At 38.1% G+C, this 22788-nt stretch overlaps 1 protein-coding gene, 1 long non-coding RNA gene and 1 pseudogene across 3 annotated transcripts; 1 reads left to right on the top strand and 2 right to left on the bottom strand.

Moving 5' to 3' along the window:
• Positions 1-1780: 1780 nt before the first annotated feature.
• On the bottom strand, positions 1781-8143 carry LOC119486427 (probable E3 ubiquitin-protein ligase TRIML1). 2 transcript variants are annotated; one of them, XM_037766530.1, is made up of 2 exons: positions 8092-8143; positions 1781-3845 (listed from the first exon to the last, which is right to left on the bottom strand). In XM_037766530.1, exon 2 carries the CDS (start codon positions 3834-3836, stop codon positions 2205-2207), a length of 1632 nt encoding a protein of 543 aa, XP_037622458.1. In that variant the 5' UTR covers positions 3837-3845; positions 8092-8143; the 3' UTR covers positions 1781-2204. The 2 variants fall into 2 exon arrangements, with proteins under 2 accessions (XP_037622458.1, XP_037622457.1); XM_037766529.1 differs by lacking the exon at positions 8092-8143 and adding an exon at positions 5945-6099 and having other exon boundaries at positions 2174-3845.
• Positions 3276-10435, top strand: LOC119486431. Its single transcript, XR_005206532.1, has 3 exons — positions 3276-3286; positions 3456-3459; positions 10324-10435. It is a non-coding gene; the product is annotated as an uncharacterized LOC119486431 (long non-coding RNA).
• Positions 10436-17366: 6931 nt separating this feature from the next.
• LOC119486430 lies at positions 17367-21981 on the bottom strand (annotated as a pseudogene).
• Between the last annotated feature and the right edge of the window lie 807 nt (positions 21982-22788).

Here is a 22788-nt window from a genome sequence, read left to right as displayed (position 1 = left end):
TCTCTTGGGTCAAGATAAATACAGTACAGCAAATATAGTCTGTTTAAAAGTAAAATTTGTGAATTGTTCCTTTCACAATGGAAAATGACTGATGCTAATGCTGTAGCTGTTTCAGGTGGCCTTAGATCTGAGTTGGGAAAGTTAAATGCATCATATTGTTGCAGTCGATTGGAAAGATTTTAGGTCATGCAAAAAAATAGCTATACAATTACTTAAAACAAAGTGACTAAGTAAATGTAATACTTCCTACCTCTGCCAATGTGTCATTCTGACTGTAATCATTTCAGTATTTATCTCCATACACTACACAGTCTATGATCCATCATAGCAACTAATCCCTCTGCACTTCACTGCTGTTCTCCAAAATGTTGAGCACATTTTCTCATTTTCTTTATCTAAAATAAGATTTTAAAACTCAGATGGAGAATCCTTCTGATTGGACCACAGCAGTAGATTAATGAGCTTTTCTGTGATTCTCTATTTGTAAAAGTAGTTAAAGTACAATACTTTTAAAGTAAGTCTTAAATGAAAGTAAAGTTGCTGATTTTAGAATGAGCTCAAAAAACTACAAAACAAACAACAAAGCGTAGAGTACTTGTACCAGTTAGACTTCATATAATCTGCTCCAGCATCAGACTGTGTAGATATTTATTAAGAGCATGACCTCATATGACCACAGGCTGCAGTTCATTAACTCCACCAGAGGGCGTTCTCACATATCACTTATTCTCTACAAACTAGTAGCACTGGTTTAACACAACTCAGACCCAGAAGTAATTGCCATCAGGTAGAGGGGTCAGGCTAGTCTTAGGTCTTTGAAAAAGACAATCGGCGTGTACCAGTTTGTCTTTCAAATTCTTTCCTCGACGGAATGTTATTCTTGGTGGTGTATTAAATAACTGACCAATTTTAGTGTCTCTGGAAATAATGTGCCAATGCTTTCTGATAGAATGTTTTATTTAATTTGATCTATCAGTATAATTTAGAACACAGACAGCACTTGGTTTGTTTGTTGTCTTTCTATCCCCTTGTGGTTTTGTTGTCACCTGTTGTAAGGCTGCATCTAGACATTTATCTTCATATCCTCTTTGTTTAAAACGTTACTTCATTATGCTCATTTGGTTATCAAAAGATTCCTTTGTGTACTAATTCTCTGTAATCTATGGAATTGACTCAATGGGATGGCATCTTTCATGCTTGTTAGCTAGTACCATGAGAATGCAATGTCTTTGCTGTGCTGTGTTGAGATGGTGCAGATTGAAGGAAACCGGTCGCTTCAGTCTTTGTTTCCTTGCAGGGTCCAGTTAGGTTGGCGCTGAACTGGCTTCTTTGCTCCGGTGGTTTTACCGTCAGCGGGCAGACTGTGCCGTAGCCGCTACTAAACCTGTTTGCTCTCTGTTAGCAGAGCGTACGCAACAGGGATGTTTTCAAGCAGACTCTTGCATCCCTGCGAGGAGAAAGGAGTCTGATGTGTCTGCTCCAAGCAGACTGCACGGTGCTCAGAGCTCCACCAGTGTGGAGAGCCGAGCCGAGGTGAAGAGAAAAGAGAGAGACCACAAAGAAAAAGAGAGAACAGTTTTGTCGACCTGGTGACATCATGGGTCATGGGCTACAGTAGCCTATAGTTACTGTAAACGTTGAGTCCATGAGCGGAGTTCAGGGCTCAAGGATCCTAGGAAACTGATTATTATTTTTGTATCATTACAGAAACACCATCAGCTGTTTTTTCAGCTTTGATATCAATCAAAAACAAAATAACTTAATCAGACACAATGAAATCTTTAGTTTGTTTTTGTTTATTTAAAAGAAAAAGAGAGAAAAGCAAATCACATTTGTATTATCCATAAACTGCTCTTTAGTAATTTCTGCCAGAATGCAACATTTCTTATATACACAATGATCAGATAATAAACAATTTGAATTTGACACGTAGAAATGCTTCTTATTTCTGTGTACATTGTTTTTGATGATTTAACAGTCTTGAAGGCAGGTAATGCAGTTATTAGAATAAATTAGACTACATTAGGTAATATCAATCAGTGTGGTAAAATCTGTGTGTTGTAGTAATAAGTAGAAATGTGACACATCAAATAAAAACATTCTCGGGATAAAAGAAAAAATCTGTAAAAACAACAGTGTATAAATTGTATATAACCAATAAATACATATTTAATACATCAAATGAAAGTGAATCTTTGGTTGTTCTACTCAGTGTGATTGACAGGAGAGATGATCAGAGGGGCAGAGTTTTTACCACCGTAGTTAAGACTGGGACCAAAGAATGGGTAGAGTTTGTCAGTGAAGCAGCAGCCAGTAAAGGAGTAGATAAGAGCTGCAGCATCAACATCATAAAAGGAGACCAGACCCTCCTCATAATCCACAAACACCCCCACCTTCTCAGGCTGAGACTTCAGAGAGAGACGGACTGAAGGGCCAGCAAGAGCTTTGTAATCATTTTTATTCCTCAACCATATCGTCCAGTAACCATTCCGAGGAGACAGTGTGATTTCTCCCTTCCTGTTGATCGACTCTCTGACCACTCCTAAATCCCACTCAGTCTTCCCTTTAACCTGAACCTCGTAGTAAAACCTTCCTGAAGAGAAACTCTGCTTTGCTAAGACACAAGGACAAGAAAATCTCTCTGGGTTGTCTGGGAGATTCTTCTTTACATCACCACAGTTTACTTGTTTTCCATCATCAGACAGGATGAGGTAGGGATTTGCTGTATCAGGATCAAGTGTCACATCTACTGCAGACTGCTGGACCCTCTTCAGCTCGGCATCAAGCAGCTTCTTCATCTGTTTACTGAGCGTCTCCTCCAGCTGATTCACAGCTCTCACCACAGTCCCCTCATACGTAGATGGACGGACGCTGACTCCTGTCCAGTCCTTGGTGGGTGGAGCAGTGTTCAGGGACGGGAAGCCTTGGAGGAGGTGGAGGTGGTCTTCAGAGAGTAAGAGCTGCTCCACTTCAGTGCTTCTCTTCTTCAGCTCAGAGATTTCCTGTTCCAGCTCTTTGATGAAGCCTTCAGCCTGTTTCTCTGTCTTTCTCCGCTTCCCTTTGATCGTGTCGATGAGCTCGGCCTGGCTTCTCTCAACAGGCTCCTTCAGAGCGCTGAAGACCTGAACACCATCTGCTATCTCTCTGTCTGCATCTTTCTTACTGAGCTCCACTGAGTGTTTCATCTCCTGAATCTTCAGTCGTCTCTTCTGGATCATCTGCTGAATTTCAGCCTCTAGCTCGGCCTTCTTTCCATCATATCCTTCTTTCAGAGGAACAACATCATGTGTCTTGTGGTCTGAAATAGTGCAGAGCATGCAGACACACATCTGGTCGGTCTTACAGAACAGCTCCAGCAGTTTATCGTGCTTCGTACACATCCTGCCTTCGAGGTTCTCCACAGGGTCGATCAGCTGATGTCTTTTCAGGCCTGACCTTGTCAGATGAGGCTCCAGGTGAGTCTCACAGTAGGAGTCCAGACACACCAGGCAGGACTTCAGGGCCTTCAGTTTGGTTCCAGTGCAGACGTCACAGGGAACTTCTCCTGATTTGGCAGCTTGTTGCTCTGAGCTGCTGCTGCTGGCTTTCTGTTGAGCTGACTGTCTGAACTGATCAGCCATCTCAGAGATGAAGGTATTGACCTGCAGCTCAGGTCTAGTGTTGAAAACCTCTTTACAGTTGGGACACTGGCATAGGACATTAATATCCCAGTGTTGAGTGATGCAGGTTTTACAGAAGTTGTGTCCACATGGTATGGTGACTGGATCAGTGAACACATCCAGACAGATGGAGCACAGAAACTGATCTTCAGTCAGCAGACAGCTGGCAGCAGACATATCTACACTCTGAGGACAAAAAGAGTGAAAAACAAAACTGTAATTACCTATCTTTTACTTATTTGTTTTATAAAATCAAACTATGGTTAGTGGAATATAATGAGAGTCATCCTGAATGCAGTTTTATTGCATCCAACTGAGGGCCATATTTATTTAAAAATTAATTTAATAATTTAAAAAGTAATTTAATAATTAATTTTTGATTTTGTCAGCTTCTGTCCTCCATATTTCAGCACTTCTTTCACCTTTGATGTAAATGCAGCCAAACTCACAATTAAATGTTTTTGCAGCCTGTCGTGATTCTGATTGATGGTCAAGTTCCAAGTTTAATGAACACAAACCAAAACTCTTCATCCACTATTTGTTTACAGTAATCAGATATTGTGTTCATTAATAACAGCCAAATTGCTCGCTTTTTTTTTTCTAACAATGGATTTTCAGTTATATAGGCCTATATTTAATTATCGTTTATTGCCCTCACCACAACCGTGGGTGTGGCTCCTATAAATCCCATCTGGGAAACAAATCTGACTGGTCTGCAGTGTTGAGTGTTAGCTAGTGTTGTGTCACAGATAAAAACAGTGTTCACTGTTAATGTTGATCTGAAAACTTTACATTATGTTCAGCTGAAGACTTGAGCAGATATGAAGGAAGTCACTGAGCACTGGGTTTCCATAGCAACCAGCATGTCATAGTCCGCTAACTGAGCTTCCTGTCAACGTCACGGTTTGAGACTATTTTCAAAGATCAGACTGAGTTTGTTTGTTTGGTGAATTTTTTGAGACTAAACAAGTGGAGGTGGATAACTCTACCTTTTTTACTCTGTGGTTTTACTTTGCCAGTCACTTATGACAGTAGCATTTGGCTTTTAGCTGCTTGTTAGTTTTTCAAATAATAGTTTAAAAAAAACGATAAACCAATTATACACTTTTGATGGTTTAAGCATTGCAGTGATAACATCCCAAGCCCTCTCACTCTTGTTAATATCATAATTTAAATCAAGTAAAATCATAATAAAATTCAATTTTAAAACCCCCCAAAACACAAAGTGATCCTTCATTACTGTCACATCACACATTAAAAGGGGCCTATTATGCTGTTGTGTTATATAGGTTTTTGTGCATGTAAAAGTTCTGCAAAGTTACAAAGCCCAAAGTCCACGCCAAAGGGAGTTACTCTTCCCCACAGAAACACTGCTCCTGAACTGCCTGAAACGCCTCGCTTAAAGTTCCACCTTTTCTTCTGTAACGTGGTGATGTCACCAAGTAAGACATTTGCATAATGACTGGTTTGGCATGCCCTCAAACAAAGCTAGTTAGAGCGGAGCTGGAGTGGAGTCCAAACTGTTTGGTTCGGTTGACCAATCGCAACAGAGTGGGCCAGCTGACCAATCAGAGCAGACTGGGCGGGGTCAGGAGGTCAAACAGAGCGTCTCAGACAGAGGGTGAAAAGAGGTGCTGCAGCACAGCCGGTATGAGAAAAGTAAAGCATTGTTTAAACATTAAAGCATGTAAACATGTTCCAGTAGAAACCCCAAATACCTGAAATGTATGCACCTGAAAATAAGCATAATAGGTCCTCTTTAAATGATAACATAACACTGCTACCCTGCTGCTAATAGGTTATTAGAGTGAATTTATTTTTTTAAGTAGGCTAAACATTTTGAATTCCAATTTAACTTAACACATTCATTACAATTAACAGTGATATATTTGGACCTCAGTTTAAAATTTGCCCTGGCGGCCCTGAGAGGAACTTTCTGTCTGAGTAGAGCTGAAGTTTTGAGTTCATACCGGTTGTTGAAACACAGTAAATATGATCAGCTTACAAAGGCAGACAGCAGCTACAGAAACAGAGAAGTTGAGAGGAAAGGGTTTGAAGTTCACGGCTGTTTACCAAAGTGTGTAACAGCTATAAGTGGTAAAACCTAAATTTGGTACCTTTTATAATCATTAAATCAGATACTGTACTCCAAAAGGAATCTAAGCTACACTAGTTAGCTTTTATCATGACTAGTTTATCTGCTGTTTTATTCTTTGTTGTGGTTTCTGGTTTCAACTAAATCTTGACAGTTAGTGTATTTAGTCTCTGTAGGTCAGTGTACTCACCAGTGTTTGGCAGAGATTCTGCTGTGTTGTTGATAAAAAGCTGCTGGATTCAGTTGAATGTTTCTTTAGAGAGAAACACAGAGACTTGTCTCGACTGCAGCTCTGCTGTCACTCAGACAAACAAGACGTTGCAGCTCTCCTCTTTCAGTGTTACTCCTCCTCTCAGTGTAGATCTGTAGGTGAGGTTTTATTGCCTCTTTGGGAAATACCTTAACATGGCTTTGGAACAAGATGAGCTTTAACTTTTTGTTTCTTCCTCTTTTTTCTGCAGCAGCAGCCAAAACAACATACAACTACAAACAGACAACATGACAAAAGAGGTCAGTGCAAGATATTCAAGAACGTCCTGTATTTTTTGATCAACAGGCTACAACGCTTCCTCTACAGTCCCTCTACAATCCCACAAACACTCCAATGTTCAGCTCACTGTTTATCCTGCAATTTCACTTTTCTGCTGCTTTACAAACTGTTCACCATCTTTTCTTCATTTTGACAGATTTCTTACTGATCACATTACAGGAGAAAAAAAAGTAAAGAAAAACTGAGATGAAAATCTTTTGTCACTGGAACACAATATAGACTTCTCTGTGATTTTGAGGTTTCAAAAAAGTAAAGTACTTCTATCAGAGAACCCTTTACGTTATTTTAGAAAAAGCTTCTCAATCAGACAGAGTAGTCGGCCTTAATTACATTCCACGACTGGAAAATCCATAGTGTGTCTAAGAAACACACAGATGGTTTATAATTTGAAAAAGACTGATATGTTCACAGGAAGTAATCATTTTAAAATCAAAGGAAATCCTTCAACGCTACTACAAAATAGAAAGATTATGGGTCATGCAAAATATCAATACAATTACTTAAAACAAAGTGACTAAGTAAATGTAATACTTCCTACCTCTGCCAATGTGTCATTCTGACTGTAACCATTTCAGTATTTATCTCCATACACCTATACCGTCTATGATCCATCATAGCAACTAATCCCTCTGCACTTCACTGCTGTTCTCCAAAATGTTGAGCACATTTTCTCATTTTCTTTATCTAAAATAAGATTTTAAAACTCGGATGGAGAATCCTTCTGATTGGACCACAGCAGTAGATTAATGAGCTTTTCTGTGATTCTGTATTTGTAAAAGTAGTTAAAGTACAATACTTTAAAGTAAGTCTTAAATGAAAGTAAAGTTGCTGATTTAGAATGAGCTCAAAAAACTACAAAACAAACAAAAAAGCGTAGAGTACTTGTACCAATTAGACTTCATATAATCTGCTCCAGCATCAGACTGTGTAGATATTTATTAAGAGCATGACCTCATATGACCACCAGGCTGCAGTTTATTAACTCCACCAGAGGGCATTCTCACATATCACTTATTCTCTACAAACTAGTAGCAACTGGTTTAACACACACTCAGACCCAGAAGTAATTGCCATCAGGTAGAGGGGTCAGGCTAGTCCTTAGGTCTTTGAAAAAGACAATCGGCGTTGTACCAGTTTGTCTTTCAAATTCTTTCCTCGACGGAATAATTATTCTTGGTGGTGTATTAAATAACTGACGCGATTTTAGTGTCCTCTGGAAATAATGTGCCAATGCTTTCTGATAGAATGTTTATTTAATTTAATTTGATCTATCAGTAAAATTGTAGAACACAGACAGCACTTGGTTTGTTTGTTGTCTTTCTATCCCCTTGTGTTTTGTTGTCACCCTGTTGTAAGGCTGCATACTAGACATTTATCTTCATATCCTCTTTGTTTAAAACGTTACTTCATTATGCTCACTTGGTTATCAAAAGATTCCTTTGTGTCACAATTCTCTGTAATCTATGGAACTGACTCAATGGGATGGCATCTTTCATGCTTGTTAGCTAGTACCATTGAGAATGCAATGTCTTTTCTGCGCTGCCTTGAAGATGGTGCAGATTGAAGGAACCGGGTCGCGTTCTACGTCTTTGTTTCCTTGCAGGGGTCCAGTTAGGTTGGCGCTAAACTGGCTTCTTTGCTCCGGTGGTTTTACCGTCAGCGGGCAGACTGTGCCGTAACCACCTCAAAGATGGGTTAGTAGTACTTGTTATCTTCCTATGTTCATACTTTTTTTATTTATCAGAAAACACACGTTTTATTTGTGATATTTACTGGAAATAACTTACGATGATAGCCAAGAGCAAGTAGGTTGTTATCTAACGATCTTCTCCAGCCAACTGCCACCTTATTTTGGTTTCTGTAGTGAAATGAGGAGGTACTGGAGGCTACAGATAACTCCTCAGTGTGTGAAATGAGGAGGTACTGGAGGCTACAGATAAACTCCTCAGGCACGCCCTGCGTCTTGCTAGTGCCAGGGTCAAAATGTGCACACACACGGTTGCCGAGATACAGTAAAGAGGGAGTTAAACAACACATTAATCTACAGTCTGACTGATTTCTTCATAACTATTATTTAAGTTAATAAAGACTAAATGTGGATGTTTCACTCACCAGTTGTTGTCCCTGCTCAGCCTGCTGTAGTGTAACATTAGTCCATTGTTTTATTCCACAATACTGAACAGAATAATCCAAACAGGTAGAAAACGTAAGATGTGAGAGGAACACAGGATGCGTTTTACTCTCTTGGTCCTAATTGTGCTTTAATGCACCAGGTTATAGGTGTACTTTCTCTCATTTTTTTTCTATGAGCTAGATTGAAAAAAACAAAACAAAAACAAACACGCAAACAGAGCGGATCAAAACGAGGCTTCTTACTGAAATACTGTAGTGACGGCTCATATTTACCAGAGTTTCCATAGTTGTATCTTTGCGCTGTGTGTTCGTGTTTTATTTGAACCATTAGTGAGATGGTTATATTTGTTGACAGGTAGCTCGTAATAAAGTTTCACTAGTGAACTTTATTACATTATAACTGCGAGCGTCAATGCCTGTGCTGAAAGTGTCAGTAAATCAAGTTCAATTTTAATTTACTAGTCCTAGTTGTTTCCGAAATGCAAAAAAACTATCACTGTTTTGTGCTTTATTTTGCATTGCAGTGTTAAGTCCTTCCATTACCAAATATATGGTGATATTGTGGTTTTAGCTGACATGTGTCGCCTCACTGTTTTGAGCGATGCTCGTTCATGTCTATTTAGAGCAATCAAGCGCCGAGCCCGACGCTGACTTTAGTTGGACTTAGCGGCCACAGGTGTCGCTGTTAACAAGCATTTCTGAATCTTACAAACAGTCCCTTTACGACTTTTTTTCTCGGAATATTATGACCTTATTCTCGAAATTTGTTTGCCCTCAATGTGGCCCTAATACTCTGTCCGTAGTAGTGTTCCCCTTTAAGTCTCAAGTTCTATTTTCTTTACTTAAACGTGAGTTAAAACATGTGAAAAAACATCTCAGACTGCAGAGTCACAGCTGAGTTGGTTAGATATTAGTTATAAATAAACTATGTGTGTTGGAAAGGGTGGCAATGACACAAAAAGCTCCCCACTTACTAGAAAGAGTACTTGTACCAAATAGACATAGATTTAATTGTGCTCCTGCATTCATATAATCTGCTTTCATCATCAGACTGTGTAGTTATTTATTAAGAGCATGGACCTCATATGACCACAGGCTGCAGTTAAACTCCACCAGAGGACGTCCTCAGATGTCACTTATTCTCTACAACTAGTAGCACTGGTTTAGTGTTCACATCAAACTGCTCAAACACAACTAAACCCTTTAATAACACTACGATTATCTGATACTACCAACTATCTCAAATGTGGTGGGTGTTGGAGCTCGTCACTGAAGTCAGTCTGAGAACAGCTGATGGTGTTTTTTAATCACATCGATTTCGTATCATTATAGAAACACCATCAGCTGTTTTTTCAGCTTTGATATCAATCAAAAACAAAATAACTTAATCAGACACAATAAAAACTTTAGTTTGCTTTTGTTTATTTAAAAAGAAAAGGAGAGAAAAGCAAATCACATTTTGTCTCGTTCATAAACTGCTCTTTAGTAATTTGTTGCCAGAATGCAACACTTCCTATATACACAATGATCTGATAATAAACAATTTGAATTTGACATGTACAAATGCTTCTGATTTCTGCAAACATTTGTTTTTGATGATTTAAGTCTTGAAGGCAGGTAATGCAGTTATTAGAATAAATTAGACTACATTAGGTAATATCAATCAGTGTGGTAAAATCTGTGTGTTATAGTAATAAGTAGCAATGTGACACATCAAATAAAAACATTTTCAGGATAAAATCTGTAAAAACAACAATGTATAAATTGTATATCAACAATAAATACACATTTATTACATCAAATGAAAGTGAATCTTTGGTTGTTCTACTCAGAGTGATTGACAGGAGAGATGATCAGAGGGGCAGAGTTTTTACCTCACAGTAAAGACTGGGACTAAAGTATGGGTAGAGTTTCTCAGTGAAGCAGCAGCCAGTAAAGGAGTAGATAAGAGCTGCAGCATCAACATCATAAAAGGAGACCAGACCCTCCTCATAATCCACAAACACCCCCCACCTTCTCAGGCTTCGGCTTCAGAGAGAGACGACTCTTAGGTCAGCAAGAGCTTTGTACTCATTTTTATTCCTCAACCATATCGTCCAGTGACCATTCTGAGGAGACAGTGTGATTCCTCCCTTCCTGTTGATCGACTCTCTGGCCCATCCTAAAGTCCAGTCAGTCTTCCCTTTACCTGAACCTCGTAGTAAAACCTTCCCTGAAGAGAAACTCTGCTTTGCTAAGACATTAGGACAGGTATCAAAATCTCTCTGGTTGTCTGGGAGATTCTTCTGTACATCACCACAGTTTACTTGTTTCCATCCATCGGACAGGATGAGGCGAGGGATGTGCTGTATCAGGATCAAGTGTCACATCCACTGCAGACTGCTGGACCCTCTTCAGCTCGGCCTCAAGCAGCTTCTTCATCTGTTTACTGAGCATCTCCTCCAGCTGATTCACAGCTCTCACCACAGTCCCCTCATGTGAAGATGGACGGACGTTGACTTCTGTCCAGTCCTTGGTGGGTAGAGCGTTCAGGGACGTGAAGCTTTGGAGGAGTTGGAGGTGGTCTTCAGAGAGTAAGAGCTGCTCCACTTCAGTGCTTCTCTTCTTCAGCTCAGAGATTTCCTGTTCCAGCTCTTTGATGAAGCCTTCAGCCTGTTTCTCTGTCTTTCTCTGCTTCTTTTTGATTGCGTCGATGAGCTCGGCCTGGCTCCTCTCAACAGACTTCTTCAAGAGCGGTGAAGACCTGAACACCATCTGCTATCTCTCTGTCTGCATCTTCCTTACTGAGCTCCACTGAGTGTTTCATCTCCTGAATCTTCAGTCGTCTCTTCTGGACCATCTGCTGAATTTCAGCTTCCAGCTCGGCCTTCTTTCCATCATATCCTTCTTTCAGAGGAACACAGCATGTGTCCTTGTGGTCTGAAATAGTGCAGAGCATGCAGACACACATCTGGTCGGTTCTTACAGAACAGCTCCAGCAGTTTATCGTGCTTCGTACACATCCCTACCTTCCAGGTTCTCCACAGGGTCGATCAGCTGATGTCTTTTCAGAGCTGACCTTGTCAGAATGAGGCTCCAGGTGAGTCTCACAGTAGGATTCCAGACACACCAGGCAGGACTTCAGGGCCTTCAGTTTGGTTCCAGTGCAGACGTCACAGGGAACTTCTCCTGGTTTGGGCAGCTTGTTGCTCTGAGCTGCTGCTGCTGGCTTTCTGTTGAGCTGACTGTCTGAACTGAGCAGCCATCTCAGAGATGAAAGTATTGACCCTTAGCTCAGGTTTAGTGTTGAAAACCTCTTTACAGTTGGGGCACTGGCATAGGACATTAATACCCCAGTGTTCAGTGATTGCAGGTTTTACAGAAGTTGTGTCCACATGGTGTGGTGACTGGATCAGTGAACACATCCAGACAGATGGAGCACAGAAACTGATCTTCAGTCAGCAGACAGCTGGCAGCAGACATATCTACACTCTGAGGACAAAAGAGTGAAAAACAAAACTGTAATTACCTATCTTTTACTTATTTGTTTAATAAAATCAAACTATGGTTAGTGGAATATAATGAGAGTCATCCTGAACGCTGTTATATTGCATCCAACTGAGGGCATATTTTATTTAAAAAATGGTGCAACGCAAATATGTGCTGTGGTCATCACTAAGTTTGATGGCATCTATTCAGCGTCTGATTTATTAAGACAGCATATTATGCAGTAAGGTCATGCTGGGAGTGAATTATTAATACATTAGCAAGCATTAACCTAGACACGTTTATGGGAAATGAAAAGCATATAATAAGACCAATCAAAGACACACAAACTTATAGAAGCCTATATTAATTTATACTTTTAGTTACAAGATTCTGATTATAATACAAAATATAAGTCAACTAATATTATGATGTATTTATTTTGGACTAAGCTACCCAGCAATATGTAAAGTTGTTAAAATGAGCACCACCTTTACCAGCTGCAACATTAAAGTGATGAACACATTAATGCATCAATAATAATGATCCAATAACATAATATATAAATATTTCTGAAATGACCTTTCAGCATAATGAGTACTTTTAACTTTTAGTACTTTAGTATATTTAATGTTTATACTTTAGCACTTTTACTGAAGTAAAATTTTGAATGCATGACTTTTACTTGTAACAGTGTATTTCTGAACTGTGGTATTACTACTTTTACTCAAGTTAAAATATCTCAGTATGGAGGGCTGAACCTGTCAAATCAAAAATAAATAAATAAATGAGTAAATTACTCGATAAATAAATTAATATGTCATTAAATGTACCAAAATAATATTAAAAAATAAGTGTAGGCATTAATTAATTGATGAATTGTAACATAATTGTTTTAATTTACTTTATTCATTTATATTTGGTATCAATTTCCCTATTGATCTACTCTTGTAATTTTCCCTTTATTATTTTTTTATTAACTTATATTTATTTATTTAATTTTGCATTTATTTTTTATTAATTTAAAATATATTATTAAATGTATTTTTTCATTATTAATTAATTATGTATTTATTTATTTATCCATTATTTTCCCTTTGCAAGTTCCACCTATTATTTCCCCAAAGTTATGTATTTCAGTATTCTTTTTTTTAGACGTTTCTTTTTTTACATTTCTTTATGTAATTCTGCTTCATTATACAAATGAGGGGGCTGTCATTCAACTTGAGTCATGGGGTCAACTTTTCGCCCTATTGGTTGATCGACATCAGAGTGCATTGATCGGACTATACTGTACATGTTTAACATGCTAGCTAGCTAACGCTGTCTGCTTATCAACTCCAGTCTTCATCTCCGGCTACATACAGTACACTACAATGGAGAGAAAGGGCTTGGCGGCTTCGGCCTGGAGGTTCTCACTCTGAACAGCTCTTGACCGTGGGGGTCCGCGAAAGAGTTAAACAGTTAAGCTCCAGTTTGTTGGTCTGCACACCTGTACAAGTCGGACAATGCAAACCGGCTGCAGACTGACAACCCACCGTATGGAGCCGGGGATGAAGACTGGAGTTGATAAGCAGACAGCGTTAGCTCGCCTTGTACAGTCAATCTATGCACTCAAGTTGACCCCATGATGACACATGTTGAATGACAGCTCCCTCATTTACATAGTGAAGCAGAAATGCATTAAGACATGTAAAAGGAATTGTATAAAGAAAAGAATACAGAAATATATAACTTTGGGTAAATAAATAGGGGGAATATTGCAAAGGGAAAACAATGCAGAAATAAATACATTTAATAATGAATTAATACATTTAAAAAATTATTTTTAAATGGTTAAAAAAAATGTAAAAATAAACAAATACATTTAACTAAATGAAAATATAAAAATAAATAAAATAGGAAAATTAAATATTAGAGTAGATGAATAGTGGAATTAATACAAAGGTAGATACAAAAGATGCAAATTAAAACAGAAACATCAATATCTGATTTCATCAATTAATTAATATCTACATTTATTTTTAATATTCTCTTTGGTACATTCAATGAGAAATTAATTTATTTATAGCGTAATTTAATCATTTATTTTTGATTTTGGCAGCTTCTGTTCCTCCATATTTCAGTACTTCTTTCACCTTTGATGTAAATGCAGCCAAACTCACAATTAAATGTTTTAGCAGCCTGTCGTGATTCTGATTGATGGTCAAGTTCCAAGTTTAATGTAACCAAACCAAAACTCTTCATCCACTATTTTGTTTACACTAATCAGATATTGTGTTCATTAATAACAGCCAAATTGCTCAATTTTTTCTTTCTAATAATGGCTTTTCAGTTATATAGGCCTATATTGAGGAACTTCCTGTCTGAGTAGAGCTGAAGTTTTGAGTTAATACCGGTTGTTGAAACACAGTAAATATGATCAGCTTACAAAGGCAGACAGCAGCTACAGAAACAGAGAAGTTGAGAGGAAAGGGTTTGAAGTTCACGGCCTGTTTACCAAAGTGTGTAACAGTTATAAGTGGTAAAAACCTAAATTTAATGCCTTTTATAATCATTAAATCAGATACTGTACTCCAAAAGGAATCTAATCTACACTAGTTAGCTTTTAGCATGACTAGTTTATCTGCTGTTTTATTCTTTGTTGTGGTTTCTGGTTTCAAACTAAATCTTGACAGTTAGTGTATTTATTCTCTGTAGGTCAGTGTACTCACCAGTGTTTGGCAGAGATTCCTGCTGTGTTGTTGATAAAAACCTGCTGGATTCAGTTGAATGTTTCTTTAGAGAGAAACACAGGCTTGTCTCGACTGCAGCTCTGCTGTCCACTCAGACACACGTTCACTTCATTTCAGGAAATGAGACGTTGCAGCTCTCCCTCTTTCAGTGTTGCTCCTCCTCTCAGTGGAGCTCTGTAGGGTGAGGTTTTATTGCCTCTTTGGGAAATACTTGACATGGCTTTGGAACAAGAGGAGTTTTAACTTTTGTTTCTTCCTCTTTTTTCTACAGCAGCAGCCAAAACAACATACAAGTACAAACAGACAAACATGACAAAAGAGGTCAGTGCAAGATATTAAAGAACATCCTGTATCTTTTGATCAACAGGCTACAACGCTTCCTCTACAGTCCCTCTACAATCCAGAAAACACTCCAATGTTCAGCTCACTGTTTATCCTGCAATTTCACTTTTCTGCTGCTTTACAAACTGTTTATCTTTTCTTCATTTTGACAGATTTCTTACTGATCACATTACAGGAGAAAAAAGTAAAGAAAAACTGAGATGGACATCTTTTGTCACTGGAACACAATATAGGCTTCTCTGTGATTTTGAGGTTTCAAAAAAAGTAAAGTACTTCTATCAGAGAACCCTTTACGTTATTTTAGAAAAAGCTTCTCAATCAGAGAGAGTAGTCGGCCTTAATTACATTCCACGACTGGAAAATCCATAGTGTGTCTAAGAAAAACACAGATGGTTTATAATTAGGAAAGAGTGATAGGTTCCCAGGAAAGTAATAATTTTTAAAATCAAAGGAAATCCTTCAACGCTACTACAAAATGGAAAGATTTTTAGGTCATGCAAAATAGCTGCACAATTACTTAAAACTAAGTGACTAAGTAAATGTAATACTTCCTACCTCTGCCAATGTGTCATTCTGACTGTAATCATTTCAGTATTTATCTCCATACACTATACAGTCTATGATCCATCATAGCAACTAATCCCTCTGCACTTCACTGCTGTTCTCCAAATGTATGAGCACATTTTCTCATTTTCTTTATCTAAAATAAGATTTTAAAACTCGGATGGAGAATCCTTCTGATTGGACCACAGCAGTAGATTAATGAGCTTTTCTGTGATTCTCTATTTGTAAAAGTAGTTAAAGTATATACTTTTAAAAGTAAGTCTTAAATAAAGTAAAGTTGCTGATTTTAGAATGAGCTCAAAAAAACTACAAAACACAATAAAAAAGCGTAGAGTACTTTTTGCCAATTAGACTTCATATAATCTGCTCCAGCAATCAGACTGTGTAGATATTTATTAAGAGCATGACCTCATATGACCACAGGCTGCAGTTTATTACTCCACCAGAGGGCATTCTCACATATCACTTATTCTCTACAAACTAGTAGCACTGGTTTAACACAACTCAGACCCAGAAGTAATTGCCATCAGGTAGAGGGTCAGGCTAGTCTTAGGTCTCTGAAAAGACAATCGGCGTGTACCAGTTTGTCTTTCAAATTCTTTCCTCGATGGAATGTTATTCTTGGTGGTGTATTAAATAACTGACCGATTTTAGTGTCTCTGGAAATAATGTGCCAATGCTTTCTGATACAATGTTTCATTTCATTTGATCTATCAGTAAAATTTAGAACACAGACAGCACTTGGTTTGTTTGTTTCAGGGCTGCATCTAGACATTTATCTTCATATCCTCTTTGTTTTAAACGTTACTTCATTATGCTCACTTGGTTATCAAAAAGATTCCTTTGTATCACAAATTCTCTGTGATCTATGAATTGACTCAATGGGATGCATCTTTCATGCTTGTTAGCTAGTACCATGAGAAGCAATGTCTTTGCTGTGCTGTGTTGAGATGGTGCAGATTGAAGGAAACCGGTCGCCTCAGTCTGTGTTTTCCTTGCAGGGTCCAGTTAGGTTGGTGCTAAACTGGCTTCTTTGCTCCGGTGGTTTTTACCGTCAGCGTGCAGACTGTGCCGTAGCCGCTACTAAACTTGTTTGCTCTCTGTTAGCGGAGCGTACGCAACAGGGATGTTTTCAGGCAGACTCTTGCGTCCCTGCGAGGAGAAAGGAGTTACTGATGTGTCTGCTCCAAGCAGACTGCACGGTGCTCAGAGCGCCACCAGTGTGGAGAGCCGAGCCGAGGTGAGAGAGAAAAGAGAGAGACCAAAAGAAAAAGAGAGAACAGCTGAGGCTGCGGTTTTGTCGACCTGGTGACTTCATGGGTCATGGGCTACAGTAGCCTATAGTTACTGTAAACGTTGAGTCCATGAGCGGAGTTCAGGGCTCAAGGATCCTGGGAAACTGATTATTATTTTTGTATCATTATAGAAACACCATCAGCTGTTTTTTCAGCTTTGATATCAATTAAAAACAAAACTTAATCAGACACAATAAAAACTTTAGTTTGCTTTTGTTTATTTAAAGAAAAAGAGAGAAAAGTAAATACTTTTGTATTATTCATAAACTGCTTTTAAGTTATTTCTGCCAGAATGCAACACTTCTTATATACACAATGATCAGATAACAAACAATTTGAATTGACACGTACAAATCTTCTGATTCTGCAAACATTTTTTTGATGATTTAACAGTCTTGAAGGCAGGTAATGCCTAAAATGTGTGTGTTGTAGTAATAAGTAGCAATGTGACACATCAAATAAAAACATTTTCAGGATAAAAGAAAAAATCTGTAAAAACAACAATGTATAAATTGTAATATACCAATAAATACACATTTATTACATTAAATGAAAGTGAATCTTTGGTGTTTCTACTCAGTGTGATTGACAGGAGAGATGATCAGAGGGGCAGAGTTTTTACCACCATAGTGAGGACTAAAGTATGGGTAGAGTTTCTCGGTGAAGCAGCAGCCAGTAAAGGAGTAGATAAGAGCTGCAGCATCAACATCATAAAAGGAGACCAGACCCTCCTCATAATCCACAAACACCCCCACCTTCTCAGGCTGAGACTTCAGAGAGAGACAGACTGAAGGGCTAGCAAGAGCTTCGTACTCATCTTTATTCCTCAACCATATCGTCCAGTAACCATTCTGAGGACACAGTGAGATTTTTCCCTTCCTGCTGATCGACTCTACTGGCCACTCCTAAATCCCAGTCAGTCTTCCCTTTAACCTGAACCTCGTAGTAAAACCTTCCTGAAGAGAAACTCTGCTTTGCTAAGACACAGGGACAAGGCTCAAATCTCTTTGGGTTGTCTGGGAGATTATTTTTTACATCACCACAGTTTACTTGTTTTCCATCATCAGACAGGATGAGTTGGGCTGTGCTGTATCAGGATCAAGTGTCACATCCACTGCAGACTGCTGGACCCTCTTCAGCTCGGCCTCAGCGAGCAGCTTCTTCATCTGTTTACTGAGCGTCTCCTCCAGCTGATTCACAGCTCTCACCACAGTCCCCTCATACGAAGATGGACGGACGCTGACTTCTGTCCAGTCGTTGGTGGGTGGAGCAGCGTTCAGGGACGTGAAGCTTTGGAGGAGGTGGAGGTGGTCTTCAGAGAGTAAGAGCTGCTCCACTTCAGTACTTCTCTTCTTCAGATCAGAGATTTCCTGTTCCAGCTCTTTGATGAAGCCTTCAGCCTGTTTCTCTGTCTTTCTCTGCTTCTCTTTGATCGTTTCGATGAGCTCGGCCTGGCTTCTCTCAACAGACTCCTTCAGAGCGGTGAGACCTGAACACCATCTGCTATCTCTCTGTCTGCATCTTCATTACTGAGCCCCACTGAGTGTTTCATCTCTTGAATCTTCAGTTGTCTCTTCTTGATCATCTGCTGAATTTCAGCCTCTGTCTTCCCCAGCTCGGCCTTCTTTCCATCATATTCTTCTTTCAGAGGAACAACATCATGTGTCTTGTGGTCTAAAACCGTGCAGAGCATGCAGACACACATCTGGTCGGTCTTACAGAACAGCTCCAGCAGTTTTATCGTGCTTCGTACACATCCTGCCTTCCAGGTCCTCCAAAGGGTCGATCAGCTGATGTCTTTTCAGGCCTGACCTTGTCAGATGAGGCTCCAGATGAGTCTCACAGAAGGAGACCAGACACACCAGGCAGGACTTCAGGGCCTTCAGTTTGGTTCCAGTGCAGACGTCACAGGGAACTTCTCCTGGTTTGGCAGCTTGTTGCTCTGAGCTGCTGCTGCTGGCTTTCTGTTGAGCTGACTGTCTGAACTGAGCAGCCATCTCAGAGATGAAGGTATTGACCCGCAGCTCAGGTCTAGTGTTGAAAACCTCTTTACAGTTGGGACACTGGCATAGGACATTAATATCCCAGTGTTCAGTGATGCAGGTTTTACAGAAGTTGTGTCCACATGGTATGGCGACTGGATCAGTGAACACATCCAGACAGATGGAGCACAGAAACTGATCTTCAGTCAGCAGACAGCTGGCAGCAGACATATCTACACTCTGAGGACAAAAAGAGTGAAAAACAAAACTGTAATTACCTATCTTTTACTTATTTGTTTAATAAAATCAAACTATGGTTAGTGGAATATAATGAGAGTCATCCTGAACGCTGTTATATTGCATCAAACTGAGGGCCATATTTATTAAAGAAATGATGCAACGCAAATATGTGCTGTGGTCGTCAATGAATTTGATGGCATCTATTTAGCGTCTGATTTATTAAGACAGCATATTATGCAGTCAGGTTATGTTGCCAGTGTAATTATTAATAGATTAGCAAGCATTAACCTACATACATTTATGGGAAATGAAAAGCAGATATAATAAGACAAATCAAAGACACACAAACTTTATAGAAGCCTATATTAATTTAATACTTTTAGTTACAAGATTCTGATTATAATACAAAATATAAGTCAACTAATATTATGATGTATTTATTTTGGACTAAGCTACCCAGCAATATGTAAAGTTGTTAAAATGAGCTCCACCTTTACCAGCTGCAACATTAAAGTGATGAACACATTAATGCATCAATAATAATGATCCAATAACATAATATATATTATTCTGAAATGAGCCTTTCAGCAAAATGAATACTTTTAACTTTAAGTACCTTAGTATATTTTGATGTTTATACTTTAGCACTTTTACTGAAGTAACATTTTGAATGCATGACTTTTACTTGTTACAGTGTATTTCTGAACTGTGGTATTACTACTTTTACTCAAGTAAAAGATCTCAGTATGGAGGGCCGAACCTGTTAAAATCAAAAATTAATGAGTAAATTACTCTATAAATAAATTAATATGTCATTAAATGTACCAAAATAATATTAAAATAGGTATAGTCATTAATTAATTGATGAATTGTAACATAAATTGTTTTAATTTACTTCATTCATTTATCTTTGTATTAATTCCCCTATTGATCTACTCTTTTAATTTTCCGTTTTTTTTTATTAACTTATATTTATTTATTTAATTTTGAATTTATTTTTTATTAATTTAAAATATATTGTTTAATGTATTTATTCATTATTAATTAATTAATTTATGTATTTATTTATTTATCCATTATTTTCCCTTTGCAAGTTCCCCCTATTATTTCCCCAAACTTATTTATTTCTGTATTCTTTTCTTTAGACGTTTCTTTCTTTTACATTTCTTGATGCAATTCTGCTTCATTATACAAATGAGGGGGCTGTCATTCAACTTGAGTCATGGGGTCAACTTTTCGCCTATTGGTTGATCTACATCAGAGTGCATTGATCGACTATACTGTACATGTTAGCATGCTAGCTAGTAAATGCTGTCTGCTTATCAACTCCAGTCTTCATCTCCGGCTTCGTACAGTACACTACAATGGAGAGAACGGGCTTGGTGGCTTCGGCCTGGAGGTTCTCACTCTGAACAAGCTCAACCTTGGGGGTCCGCAGAAGAGTTAAACAGTTAAGCTTCAGTTGGTTGGTCTGCACACCTGTACCAGTCGCACAATGCAAGACCAAAGATCTGAGGCAGAGGAGGGGGGGAGCAGCCGCAGACTGACAACCCACCGTATGGAGCCGGGGATGAAGACTGGAGTTGATAAGCAGACAGCGTTAGCTCGCCTTGTACAGTCAATCTATGCACTCAAGTTGACCCCATGATGACACATGTTGAATGACAGCTCCCTCATTTACATAGTGAAGCAGAAATGCATTAAGACATGTAAAAGGAATTGTATAAAGAAAAGAATACAGAAATAAATAACTAGGGGGAAATAAATAGGGGGAATATTGCAAAGGGAAAACAATGCATAAATAAATAAATTTAATAATGAATAAATACATTTAAAAATTATTTTTAACTGATTCAAAATAAATGTAAAAATAAACAAATACATTTAAGTAAATGAAAATATATAAATAAATAAAAAAGGAAAATTAAATAGAAGAGTAGATAAATAGGGGAATTAATACAAAAGTAAATACAATAAATACAAATTAAAACAGAAATATCAATTTCTGATTTCATCAATTAATTAATGCCTACATTTATTTTTAATATTATTTTTGGTACATTCAATGAGAAATTTATTTATTTATAGAGTAATTCAAAAATTCATTTTTGATTTTGGCAGCTTCTGTCCTCCATATTTCAGTACTTCTTTCACCTTTGATGTAAATGCAGCCAAACTCACAATTAAATGTTTTTTGCAGCCTGTCGTGATTCTGATTGATGGTCAAGTTCCAAGTTTAATGAACACAAACCAAAACTCTTCATCCACTATTTGTTACAGTAATCAGATATTGTGTTCATTAATAACAGCCAAGTTGCTCCATTTTTTCTTTCTAATAATGGCTTTTCAGTTATATAGGCCTATATTGAGGAACTTCCTGTCTGAGTAGAGCTGAAGTTTTGAGTTCATACCGGTTGTTGAAACACAGTAAATATGATCAGCTTACAAAGGCAGACAGCAGCTACAGAAACAGAGAAGTTGAGAGGAAAGGGTTTGAAGTTCACGGCTGTTTACCAAAGTGTGTAACAGCTATAAGTGGTAAAACCTAAATTTGGTGCCTTTTATAATCATTAAATCAGATACTGTACTCCAAAAGGAATCTAATCTACACTAGTTAGCTTTTAGCATGACTAGTTTATCTGCTGTTTTTTCTTTTGTTGTGGTTTCTGGTTTCAACTAAATCTTGACAGTTACTGTATTTATTCTCTGTAGGTCAGTGTACTCACCAGTGTTTGGCAGAGATTCTGCTGTGTTGTTGATAAAAACCTGCTGGATTCAGTTAAATGTTTCTTTAGAGAGAAACACAGAGACTTGTCTCGACTGCAGCTCTGCTGTCACTCAGACAAACTTTCACTTTCATTTCAGGAAGTGAGACGTTGCAGCTCTCCTCTTTCAGTGTTGCTCCTCCTCTCAGTGTAGCTCTGTAGGTGAGGTTTTATTGACTCTTTGGGAAATACCTTAACATGGCTTTGGAACAAGATGAGCTTTAACTTTTGTTTCTTCCTCTTTTTCTACAGCAGCAGCCAAAACAACATACAAGTACAAACAGACAACACAACAAAAGAGGTCAGTGCAAGATATTCAAGAACATCCTGTATCTTTTGATCAACAGGCTACAACGCTTCCTCTACAGTCCCTCTATAATCCCACAAACACTCCAATGTTCAGCTCACTGTTTATCCTGCAATTTCACTTTTCTGCTGCTTTACAAAGTGTTCACCATCTTTTCTTCATGTGACAGATTTCTTACTGATCACATTACAGGAGAAAAAAAGTGAAGAAAAACTGAGATGAAAATCTTTTGTCACTGGAACACAATATAGACTTCTCTGTGATTTTGAGGTTTCAAAAAAGTAAAGTACTTCTATCAGAGAACCCTTTACGTTATTTTAGAAAAAGCTCCTCAATCAGAGAGAGTAGTCGGCCTTAATTACATTCCACGACTGGAAAATCCATAGTGTGTCTAAGAAAACACAGATGGTTTATAATTAGGAAAAGAGTGATAGGTTCCCAGGAAGTAATAATTTTAAAATCAAAGGAAATCCTTCAACGCTACTACAAAATGGAAAGATTTTAGGTCATGCAAAATAGCTGCACAATTACTTAAAACTAAGTGACTAAGTAAATGTAATACTTCCTACCTCTGCCAATGTGTCATTCTGACTGTAATCATTTCAGTATTTATCTCCATACACTATACAGTCTATGATCCATCATAGCAACTAATC

The sequence above is a fragment of the Sebastes umbrosus genome, chromosome 4, assembly GCF_015220745.1.
Source record: "Sebastes umbrosus isolate fSebUmb1 chromosome 4, fSebUmb1.pri, whole genome shotgun sequence".
NCBI classification, from domain to species: domain Eukaryota; kingdom Metazoa; phylum Chordata; class Actinopteri; order Perciformes; family Sebastidae; genus Sebastes; species Sebastes umbrosus.
This window is presented reverse-complemented; position numbering and strand designations above follow the sequence as displayed.

Coding starts and splice junctions, on each gene's coding strand:
- LOC119486427 (XM_037766530.1), bottom strand. CDS start 3,836: ATGTCTGCTGCCAGCTGTCTGCTGACTGAAGATCAGTTTCTGTGCTCC.